General features: G+C 40.1%; 1 protein-coding gene across 2 annotated transcripts in view; it reads left to right on the plus strand.

Annotated features, from left to right (window-relative positions):
* ATP2A2 (ATPase sarcoplasmic/endoplasmic reticulum Ca2+ transporting 2) overlaps positions 1–12,115 on the plus strand; it is a 59,338-nt gene that overhangs the window by 31,305 nt on the left and 15,918 nt on the right. For both annotated transcript variants that reach the window (XR_006707757.1, XM_045458741.1), the window contains exons 6-9: positions 3,444–3,524; positions 5,728–5,813; positions 6,800–7,264; positions 11,872–11,960. Coding sequence is in view for 1 of the 2 variants with exons in the window: in XM_045458741.1 (XP_045314697.1) it covers positions 3,444–3,524; positions 5,728–5,813; positions 6,800–7,264; positions 11,872–11,960 (721 nt within the window). In the remaining variant the exon portion in view is untranslated. The remainder of the gene's footprint in view (positions 1–3,443; positions 3,525–5,727; positions 5,814–6,799; positions 7,265–11,871; positions 11,961–12,115) is intronic.

A 12,115-nucleotide genomic window follows, 5' to 3' on the forward strand; every position in this document is an offset into this window, starting at 1 on the left:
GCTCCAGATTTTGTGTCTCCCTCTCTCTCTGCCCCTCCCCCACTCGCATTCTGTCTCTGTCTCTCTCAAAAAAGTATGAACTAGGGCTTATATATGAAATTGTTGAACTAGAAAAACAGGATTCAACTTTTAACATAAAATGAAGTGTTCTTTTAAATTGCTGGTATATGTTCAGCTGTTAGAGTACCGAAGTGTCAGAGTACTTACAGATTGTGGGGACCTCTATGCCATGTTAGACATTTTTTTGCTCCTGTAGGACCATGACATATTTTGCCTCTGACAGCAGGAAACATTTTTCTTTCTTTCTTCCTTTTTTTATTTATTTTGAGAGAGAAAGAGAGCGGGGAAGGGGGAGACAGGGAAGACAGAATCCCAAGCAGGCTCTGTGCTGCCAGCACAGAGCCTGTTGTGGGGCTTGAACTCACAAACCGTGAGACCATGCATGACCTGAGCCAAAATCAAGAATGTCAGACACTTAACTAACTGAGCCACCCAGGTGCCCCAAGAACCATTTTCAAGTAAATTTTCCATTTAGAGTCCTATGCTCATGATTGAACCTTATAATTCTTTTCTTTAAAAAAAAATTTTTTTTAACATTTATTTATTTTTGAGAGAGAGTGAGCCGGGAAGGGGCAGAGAAAGGGAGTCACAGAATCCAAAGCAGGCTCCGGGCTCTGAGCTGTCAGCACCGAGCCAGATGCAGGGCCCAAACTCACAAACCGCAAGATCATGATCTGGGCCAAAGTCAGACGCTTAACCAACTGAGCCACCCAGGTGCCCCTATTCTTTTCATGTTCAGGATCACATGTGATCGAATTAATTGTGACATCCAGAAATAATACAGTAAAATTTTTATTAAAATTTTTTTTAATCTTTATTTTTGAGAGAGAGAGACAGACAGAGTGTGAGCAGGGGAGGGGCAGGGAGAGAGGGAGACACAGAATCTGAAGCAGTCTCCAGGCTCTGAGCGGTCAGCACAGAGCCCGACGTGGGGTTCGAATTCATAAACCATGAGATCATGACCTGAGCTGAAGTCTGATACTTAACCAACTGAGCCACCCTGGCTCCCCTACTGTAAAAAATTTTAATTGGTTTCAAATTTTTATCTTGATGGAGCACTTGAGCTGTTGTTAGGCCATTGAAGTTTAGTTATATATGGTTACTTACTGTAGCAGGAACAGAATTAAGAGGAAACGTTCTCGTTTATTCAGTTGGGGAATATTGCTGTTCGTTGCATAAGCATTTCCAGCAGGAGTTTCACTTTAACTTAATGTGTCCCTGCAGTCAAATGCAAGGGTGATCCTTGTCCCTTGAGATTATATACTGACAGTCTGTTTCTGTGCCCCTTTGTGACCAGATTCCCTAGTTAGGCTACAGGGTGGTTTAATGAACTAGAGGTCAAAAAGCAAACCAACTCTTCCTGAACTTCAAAGCTCTGAAAGGCAGAAAAACCAGAGCTAAGTGGTAGGTGTTTGACAAGTAAAATGAGTCTCCTTGGACAGAAAAGCTATTTTGCCAGTTTGTATATAACCAGTGACAGTTAAAATTCAGTTTGTAGAGTAAGTATGGAAAATGAACATTTGACTTAAAAATACTGTATGTAATGCTAGGGGAGACTATATTTCTTCTAATTTTTAGCTCTCCTTATATCAGACTTCCAAAACTACCATAGTTACCTTTTTTTTTTTTTTTTTTTAATTTTTTTAATGTTTGTTTATTTTTGAGAGACAGAGTGTGAGCCGAGGAGGGTCAGAGAGAGAGGGAGACACAGAATCTGAAGCAGGCTCCAGGCTCTGAGCTGTCAGCACAGAACCCGATGTGGGGCTCGAACCTACAAACCCTGAGATCATAACCTGAGCCAAAGTCGGACACTTAACCGACTGAGCCACCCAGGCACCCCCCCGCTTAGTTACCTTTTAGAAGGTCAGGAAAAGCTGTCGTACACTTAATGCCCAGTTGCTTTGGTACTGATATGTCCTCATTCAACAATATTTGAACACCCACAGTGTGCTGGACACTATTCTCCAGGCCCATGTGAAACAGTGGCTTTATCTGTTCCTATATCTGCAGTGCGGCATTTACTTTATACAAACTAGAGATGTGAGCCCTTTAAAAGAGCTGTTAAAGGAGCTCTTTGGCCTAGTGAAGAAGACTGTGTTGACTTAAAGATCCTCTTGAGGTGAATTTTTTTTTAAATTTTTTTTAATGTTTGTTTATTTTTTGAGAGAGAGTGTGAGTGGGGGAGGGGCAGTGAGAGGGGGAGACACAGAATCCAAAGCAGGCACCAGGCTCTGAGCTGTCAGTGCAGAGCCCGAAGCAGGGCTCGAACTCACCAACTGGGAGATCATGATCTGAGCCGAAGTTGGACACCCAACCGACTGAGCCACCCAGGCGCCCCCTGGGGTGAATTTCAAAAGATACCCAAGGGTACAAAGTGAAAAGTCTCCCTCTATCCACCACGCTGGTAACCCCCTCGTTAACATTTTGTGACCCCTTCCCGGAGGTTATTTCCCTTATGAATGGTAGCTGTCTATAAGTGATGTTTCACACTCGTGTCCCCCCCCCTTAATATACAGTATACCTAAGGAGGAAATTTTCACTTTAGCATGAATGGAGTTGTCTTATCTTTCTACTGTTAATAAAAAACTATGCTGTGACTAACTACATTCTGTATGAGCCTATCTGAAGAGTAAATTCCTTGTAGTGGAATACGTGGTGTAAAAAGATTGTGCTTTGCAGTTTTGATATATGGTGCTGAATTGCCCTCCAGAGATTTTGTAACAGTTTTTTCTTCGTACTCAGCAGTGTATGAAGGTGGGCACAAAGTCTGGAACCAGAGTGGAATTACACACTAAATGGACTGCTAATATTACGTAGAATGTTTACTGACATTACATGCATTTAATTTGTCCTTGTTAACTGTGTACTAACACAGCATTTCATTGATCTCTGCTCAGGCACTTGCCTCCAAGTGATTTATGACACTGATAATTTTTTTTTCCTTATATAAATGAAAATTTTCAGACATTAGAGTCACCACCCTGTAAGAATCCCTGTTTTTTATACCTCCTTGCATACTTGGTACATTTTCTGAACTCTTATTGTCTGTCAATTTGGTAGTTTAAAAGTGGTATCTCCTGCTTCTATTTCTTGTTACTCTTACAAGTGAGATTTTTTTTTTAGTGTCTTTGAGACGTTTGTTACCTATTCGTGATATTTTAGCTTTTCTGATGGGATAATCTGTTATCTGTCTAGCGAGAGTTTTTCTAACCCTAAGGATAAGTTGATTATCTTAATTTAACAGATTTTGATATATTTGTGCTGTATACAGGCTATGTATTTCCCTTAAAATTTGTTTTATTTGGAGACAGATTTATCTCTATGAAACACGAACATGAATTACAGAGTTGCTTATTTTAACTGCCTTTATTCTCCCCAATTAGTTGGTGACAAAGTTCCTGCTGATATAAGATTAACTTCCATCAAATCTACTACTCTGAGAGTTGACCAGTCCATTCTCACAGGTAAACATTATACATTGGAAAGTCTTTGAATGTGCAGACTCTCTCAGATCCCATGCTAAGAGTTGACTCTTGCCTCACTATCCCTTTATCGTACTTCACTTAATCCTCTCCAAGATATTTACTTCTTAAAACTTCATAAATTAGGCTTTTTCCAATGTATGAGGTTTAAAGGTATTTAAAAACAAACTTGGCTTTCATCTCCTAAGGCCCCTTTAAATTTTACCAAAAATTAGCTTTCAAAAAAAAAAAAAAAGTTACAAATTCCTACATTAGCAGAGGCAGTAATCTCTTTCTGTCTGTCTTTTCTTTCTTTTCTTTTTTTCTTTTCTTTTCTTTTCTTTTCTTTTCTTTTCTTTTCTTTTCTTTTCTTTTCTTTTCTTTTCTTTTCTTTTCTTTTCTTTTCTTTTCTTTTCTTTTCTTTCCTTATTTTTGAGAAAGAGACAGCATGCAAGCAGGGAAAGGGCAGAGAGAGAGGGAGACACAGAATCCAAAGCAGGCTCTAGGCTCTGAGCTGTCAGCACAGAGCCCGACACGGGGCTCGAACTCACCCTGAGATCATGACCTGAGCCGAAGTCAGACACTTAACCGACTGAGCCACCCAAGTGCCCAGCAAGGGCAGTAATCTTCAGGTTGAAGTGTTGTCTCTCTCTTTTGTGGAAAATGAATTATTTAGTGTTCTTTTTCCAGGCAGGAAAAAAAGGCTCCAGAGCTGTAATTTTTTTCATTGGAGGAATGCTACTCTTGCATCTATCATACTTGGCAATGATCAAATGTAGAATTAACAAAAGCTAGCACCTTCCAAAATGGTGAATGTTTTACTGCCTGAAGTTTGCATGTTTAGATCTGAGATTGTTTGGAACATTTTTCCATTTTTGTTTGATAAAGGTACAGTCTAGGGGGGAGGGTTCATATTAACTGGAAGTAAGGTGGTCAGAAGATTAACTCAGACACAATGCTAACCTGAATTAAATAGAGTATAAAATCCAAAGGTAATCAAGATTTATCTGATTATCAGTTTTGGAAAGCAGCTGAAGTAATGAGAGGTAGTATTGTGAGTAGCCTGAGCTCTGTTTTTTATTGTTTCGTTATGAATAGCTTATTTACTAAAACTCCCATTAGCAGCAATAGCTGAAAGCTGATTAAGCCATAAAATGTTGGGAAACTGATTAGGTTGTGCATATAAAATTTTCATCGTGTGCCCATAGAAATAATTAACTTTTAAAACTTTTCATAGAATCTCTTAAATGTTTTTTGTTAATCATGTTCCAGTTTTGGGGCGCCTGGGTGGCGCAGTCGGTTAAGCGTCCGACTTCAGCCAGGTCACGATCTCGCGGTCCGTGAGTTCGAGCCCCGCGTCGGGCTCTGGGCTGATGGCTCAGAGCCTGGAGCCTGTTTCCGATTCTGTGTCTCCCTCTCTCTCTGCCCCTCCCCCGTTCATGCTCTGTCTCTCTCTGTCCCAAAAATAAATAAACGTTGAAAAAAAAAAAAATCATGTTCCAGTTTTAATAACTGGAGCCGTATTTTGCATTACTCAGAGTGACCCCAGTTATTTTCATAAGTGATGTTAAGTAAAGTTGAAACCAAATTCAATGAGACATTGTAAAAGTTGTAAGAAGTTGTCCTTTATATACCATGTGGTGTTTTTAGTGCAACTGCTGATGTTTTTCAGTTTTGTTTTATTGAAATAGAATGGTCTGATCACTCATCACTAATGCAGATATTTCTAAAACTATGTTTTCATTTCTCATGTCTGACATTATTGAACAGGTTTCCCATTGATGCTCCTCATTACGTAATATAATGTATCTAGTTTTTTAGTGTGTTAAGAATATATGTTCACCTTTTTTTTGGAAGTATTAGTGTGTATGTGCAACTACAACAAATACATATAAATACATATTCACAGTATTAGAGTATAAAATTGATACCTGAAAACAGACTAGATTTGAATAGTTACTGTGGGAAATAAAGGCAGTTGACTGGGATTTTATTTCAAAATTAAGTTTATTTTGAAATTGTACTAATTTTAATCCTGACATTCTTTGCTCTGAAGTTAGTTTCTAAGTTTTACTAGCTCACCTCCTTCGAGCAGATGGGGTCTTTTATCCTATTTCCTGAGAGTGCTAGCAGTTTAATGAGTGAGGGTCCAGGTTCTACATGTGGATGGCACAGATCTAATGGTTCCTTCTCTCAACCTGCTTAGGTGAGTCTGTGTCTGTCATCAAGCACACTGACCCTGTCCCAGACCCACGGGCCGTCAACCAAGATAAGAAGAACATGCTGTTTTCTGTAAGTACTTTGTCAAATGCAAAGATCAGGTCAAACACCTTTAAATTCTTTATCTGTATACCTAGAAAAGTAGATCTGTGTGAGAAAGGCTTAGCCTATAAAGATGTTTTTAAATGATGTGGATGATATCAGTATGTAGATCACAGGAAAAAGGTGTGTGTTTAGAAAGTAAGCAAATGTGGCAACAATAATAAGAGGTGAGTCTGGGTGAAAAGTAAAATGGATGTTCATTGTACACCAGTTTTTCTGTTAAATTTTTTTGAAATGAAAAGTTGAGAAATTGATAGGCTTTGCTTGTTTGGCATTTAAAATACTTCAAATGGTAGGTATTTGTATACGGGTTAGTATGGGAGCCTAGCCACTCCTAGTAAGTAAAGTGCTATAGGATTACAGTGAAAATCATGAAGTTGTATCACACCAGCACTGGGAAGTAAAGTGGGGTGGGGAGAGAGTGCTCCTACTTGATTTCATGATTTCTGAATGCCAGTGCTTGAGTGGAGGTCCTCAAGGTAGCTCACGGTGCTGGTGGCCCTGCTTGTTATAGGTGATCACAGTGGGGGCAGGGAGGTTGAGCTATTGGAGCCAGCTGTGGAGAATGCTTAGGGTTGAGGGCCAGATGGAGTTTGAAGAGTCAGGAACGCAGAGGGGTTAGAGCCCTGTTCCAGCCCAAAGCCAGTCTGCACGCCAGGCTCAGTATTATGAATAGAGTTTCCAGGGGCGGGTGGTCAGGGTGGAGCTTCCCTGGGCAAGTAGGAACTGCATGAAATGAGAAACAAGAAGAGCCAGACCATGCTGCTTGCATTGTCCAGGTTGGATGGCTAGTTCTCTGAGTAGCAGCAGCCACTGGAAGGCCCAGCAGAATATGAGAGTGTCTGGGTGCTCTAATAAATACCCACAGACTAGTAAACTGTTCTGAGTTCACTAGTCGGTGTTTAAGTTGGCTGCAGTGTTACTCTTCTAATCAGTTTCCTCTACTTCTGTTGTAGGGAACAAACATTGCTGCTGGCAAAGCCATGGGAGTGGTGGTGGCAACTGGAGTTAACACAGAAATCGGCAAGATCCGGGATGAGATGGTGGCAACAGAACAGGAGAGGACACCCCTCCAGCAGAAACTAGACGAGTTTGGGGAGCAGCTTTCCAAAGTCATATCCCTTATTTGCATTGCAGTCTGGATCATAAACATTGGGCACTTCAACGACCCAGTTCACGGAGGCTCCTGGATCAGGGGTGCTATTTACTACTTTAAAATTGCGGTGGCCCTGGCTGTGGCGGCCATTCCTGAAGGTCTGCCTGCTGTCATCACCACCTGCCTGGCTCTTGGAACTCGCAGAATGGCAAAGAAAAATGCCATTGTTCGAAGTCTCCCTTCTGTGGAAACCCTTGGTTGTACTTCTGTTATCTGCTCAGACAAGACTGGTACGCTTACGACGAACCAGATGTCAGTGTGCAGGGTAAGTGGGAGTGATTTAAGACTCTTTGCTGCTGGTGGTTATTGATTCATCCTAAGAATATGCCCTCATGTCATCAAAACCTTGGATTTGTAATTTGATACCTTTTAAAGTACTTTAAACAAATAGGGTTGTATGTATAGCCTTAACCCAAGGTAATCTGATGCCTCAAAGGAATTTAGTCCTCTAATTCCTAAAACTAATTCATGAAATAAGGGTATCTGCATGGTTAACGTACTTACACTGGGGAAGGTAACTATAGACGGGCTGTAAATGTGTTAGGTGACTGCTCCATCACTGAGTGCATGTATGTTACTGAAACAGCCTTAAGAGAATTCTGTAAAGCAGCTAGTTCCCTACCTGCCAGCCTAGCTAAACTTCTAATTTGTGTTTTCATAACACAGTGGATGAGACATGCTTTCTTGAAAGGCAAATAATTGCTTTGTTCTATGTTCATCCTTCTTTCTTAGGTTGTCTTGACCATCACTTGGGGGATAAAATAAGAAACTGTTTAAACTTGCCCTTAGAAAAGTAATAACTACAGAAATACTGATGCAGCTGAATTAAGGTCTTTCCCTAGGTTTTATTTGAACAACTTTATACAAGTGAAAGTATAATTTTCCCAAAGGTACACAACTTGTAAAATACTGAGTGGACACCAAAGATCCTGTTTGGCTTGTTAAATATTGAGAGAATCAGTAAAATGGTAAAACTGATTACAAAGAGCATTTGAGGAAGTACTCAATATTAGAATAGAATTGCTGTATGTTAGATTACAAAAACTGGTTAATATCCTATAGGGCACTGGCACCTGGATGGCTCAGTTGGTTAAGTGACCCGCCACTCTTGATTTCGGCTCAAGTCATGATCTCACGGTTTGTGGGTTTGAGCCCCGCGTCCAGCTCTGCACTGATAGTGCGGAGCCTGCTTGGGATTCTCCCTCTCCCTCTCTGCTCCTCTCCCATGCTTGCACTCTCTCAAAATAAACAAATAAATAAACTTTTGAAAAAAGTGGTCACTAGGGCAGTGAAACTACAGTTTGTCTTTCCTGTAGGAGTATCCACAGCCTCCTATAAGTAACGAGCTCTAAATAAATAAATAGCACAGTGGAACAGTGTTTTATATTTCTAGAATACTAATCTTTGAGCCTGTAAAGTAATGCTTCTGAATGACATTGAAGGGACTGTGGATATCCTGTTGGCCTTATTTCCAGGTTTTGGATAATGTTTTTTCGTATTAGAAATCATTTTTCTTCTAATACAATTAAACCCTTGGAATTTTTGTCTTGCCAAATTGAAACTCATGATGATTTTTAGATACACAACCCCCCCCCCCCACTCCCACCAACTCTTTGTGTAGTCCAGACCCCAATTTAGAATGAATGGACAGGTGTTTTGTCTCTTATGTGGTAATAAGCAGGGTTTGACTCAGCTACCTAGGTTTACCTAGGTTTTCATTCCTTGGAACCAGAAAAGGTGTAAATTGGCTAATAGCTAGTTGTCAACTAATTTCAAACTGTGGGAGCAAATCAGATTTCAAACTAAGAATAAAACAGAGTCTGTAATAAAAGATTTTTGTTTTTATATTTTCTCTTAGCTGGCGTAAGATGTTTTCTTCCATTAAACAGCATAGCCTGCCTCTTTGTTCTGTTGTACCTCTGTGACAGAAAGCTGATGCTAATCTGTATTCTATGGGAGGTTTCTTGCAGCAGGTTGCATAACTGCCCTTGACTTAGAAATACTTTCATCATGCAGTTCCTAAATGGTTTACTTGCTTGTAATCTACCATGCCCACTTGCATTCACATTTACTTAATGTGAACTAAAATTCTGAATATCTTAGAATATTTTGGACCATGGTATAAACTTTTTTAAACTGTATCATTAAAGAAATGACATGGTGTGTGGTAATAATGTCAACTTATGATGTTGCTTAGCGCACTTAGTTTTTCACATTGTGACTTTATGAATCCTGGTAATCCTGCTCAAGAGGTTTAAAAACTCAGGCCCTGAGAAGTTAAGTGATATGTCTGGGGGTCACACAGCTTCTAATAAAAGGGTAAAAAAAGGGTAAAGTTGGTTTTTTTATAGGAGAGATGGGTAGTTAAACCTAGTCCTCTGTCTTCCACTTAATAATTATATAACCTCGAGCACTTGTTTAACCTCTCTGGTCCTTTGTTCCTCTTCTGTAAAATGTCAAACATATTTGGAAGGAGCCATTTGACAAGCTTCCTTTTTTTAGTTGTTGTATCTGTTAGAAAAAAATGTAGGCGTCACTGATACTGCTGCATGTGATCTTGGACATGAATCTTTTCCTCATTTAACACTGGTTGCGTATGTTTGAATTAGAACCTTTTTTATCAGGAGTCATCACAGTTTTAAATCCTCTTATATAATTTCATTAAAAAAAAAAAAGACATATGTCTTGTTCGTGGCTCTAGTTCCGTTCCAGGGTTAATTTATATCTAAATAGCTTTTGAAATGAAGGTTTTGGGCGCCTGGCTGGCTCAGTCAGTAGAGCATGTGACTCTTGATCTTGGGGTTGTGAGTTCGAACCCCGTGTAGGGTGTAGAGTTTAAAAAAAAAAAAAAGAGAGATGTGGGGCGCCTGGGTGGCTCAGTCGGTTAAGCATCCAACTTCAGCTCAGGTTATGATCTCACAGTTCATGAGTTCAAGCCCCTCATTGGGCACTGCGCTAACGGTGCAGAACCTGCTTGGGATTCTTTCTCCTGTCTGTGCCCCTACCCTGCTTGCACGCTCTCTCTCTCAAAATAAACTTTAAAAAAATATATTGAAAAAAAAAAAGATAAAACTTTCAGAACTTAAAAGTTGGTCCTATGTAACAAGCAAAAATCTTGTGAGGCAAAAATAAGTTATTTTAATTTTTTTTTTTTTTTAATATTTATTTTTGAGAGACAGTGCTAGTGAGGGAGAGGCAGAGAGAGAAGGAGACACAGAATCCGAAGCAGGCTCCAGGCTCCAGGCTCCGAGCTGTCAGCACAGAGCCCGATTCAGGGCTTGAACCCATGAACCGTGAGAGCATGACCTGAATCGAAGTTGGATGCTTAACCAACTGAGCCACCCAGGCACCCCTAAAAAAAAGTTACTTTAAAATAAGCATGAACTGATTTTGTTACTGATTCTGAGTTGAGATTCTCTGAAAAGATACCTTAAAGCACTACGTGGCTCTTTTTAAACTTGAGTTTAGTAGTTTTAAATTATTGTAAATGGTTTGATTATATATTTAAAATGTTTTTAATGTTTATTATTTTTGAGAGAGAGACAGAGTGAAAGCAGGGGAGGGGCAGAGAGAGGGGGAGACACAGAGAATCTGGAGCAGGCTCTAGGCTCTGAGTTGTTAACACAGAGCCTAGTGCAGGGCTTGAACTCACAAACCGAGAGATCATGCCCTGAGCTGAAGTCAGACACTTAACTGGCTGAGCCACCTAGGCACCCCGTTTTCTTCTTCCTGTCTCTCCTCTCTCACTCTCTCCTTCCTTCCTTCCTTCCTTCCTTCCTTCCTTCCTTCCTTCCTTCCTTCCTTCCTTTCTCTTTCTTTTTTAATGTTTTATTTGTTTTGAGAGAGCGCGCATAAGGGAAGGGGTGGGGGGGGGGGCACGGGAGAAAATCACAAGCAGGCTCCAAGTTGTTAGTGCAGAGCCTGACTATAGGGCTTGATCCCACAAATGGCAAGATCATGACCTGAGCTGAAATCAAGTCAGACAACCAACTGAGCTACCTGGCCGCCCCTGGTCATGTTCTTAATTGTTCATATTTCAGAGGCATTTTGGCACCATAAAGTATAGTTGAAGTAGCACTTTGTGTTTTTGTTCTGTGTTTTATGAGAAGGTGTTATAGTTTCAATTTGCATGAAAACACAAGTCCAAATCTGAGTCTTCCAAACCGGGCTTCTAAATCATGATTGAAAAGCAAACCGAGGGGGGCTGGGGGAACCTGATCTTTAAGAAACTAGCTCATGTCACTGTAAAATTAAGAATCCTTTCCTAAGCATGCTTCTGTCTGTGTTGCCTTGGTGATGTCAGTTCAGTCAGTTCTGCAGGCTCCTTACTGTGCACATGGAGTTATGCAGCTTCATAGAAAATGAGCTATTGCCACAATAAAAATAAGTGGGAAGGAGGAGAGAAGTGATTTGTCTTATTTTACTCAGGGAATGTTTATGCAGCTCTGAAATGTGAGTTTATTCTTCCCAGGCTTTTACTATTAGCTCCCAGGCATGACTACCTAATATTACTTTCTCAGCCAGCCGTTTGAAATTGGGAATTCGGAGTCCTCTGAAGACTACTGCTGTGTCTTTGGAATTGAATGACCTGGAGTCCTCATAACTTAGATTTCATGTGGGTTGTCTTCTGTGTCTTTGGTGCCCCTGTTGTTTATTTATTCAGCACCTCTGTGATACTGTTTTTCAGACTCTTGGATGGATGGGGGAGGCAATCCTAAATAGCATCTAGTTGGAATAAGGAAAAATCTGATGCTGAGGTTCAGTTCATAAGTTTGATTAAAATTGTTTTCTTCCATGAGAAATGCTTTTTGTCTTAGCAGAGATTATTTTTTTCTGGCACATTTTAAACACTTGACGTTTTTTTTTCTGTAGATGTTCATTCTGGACAAGGTTGAGGGGGATACTTGTTCCCTTAATGAGTTTACCATAACTGGGTCAACATATGCACCTATTGGAGAAGTGTGAGTAAACCCACCTTATCATTTAAAGGATCCATTGTAGCAGTTTGGTACTTGTATAGATTTAAGAGAAAACAGGTTATAAGTCAGTGACTTTTTTCATTTTTATTTAGCTCTGCTTTAGAGCCTAATTTTTCAGCTGGTTTGTTCTGTATTGA

This window comes from Leopardus geoffroyi, chromosome D3, assembly GCF_018350155.1.
Source record: "Leopardus geoffroyi isolate Oge1 chromosome D3, O.geoffroyi_Oge1_pat1.0, whole genome shotgun sequence".
Lineage (NCBI taxonomy): Eukaryota > Metazoa > Chordata > Mammalia > Carnivora > Felidae > Leopardus > Leopardus geoffroyi.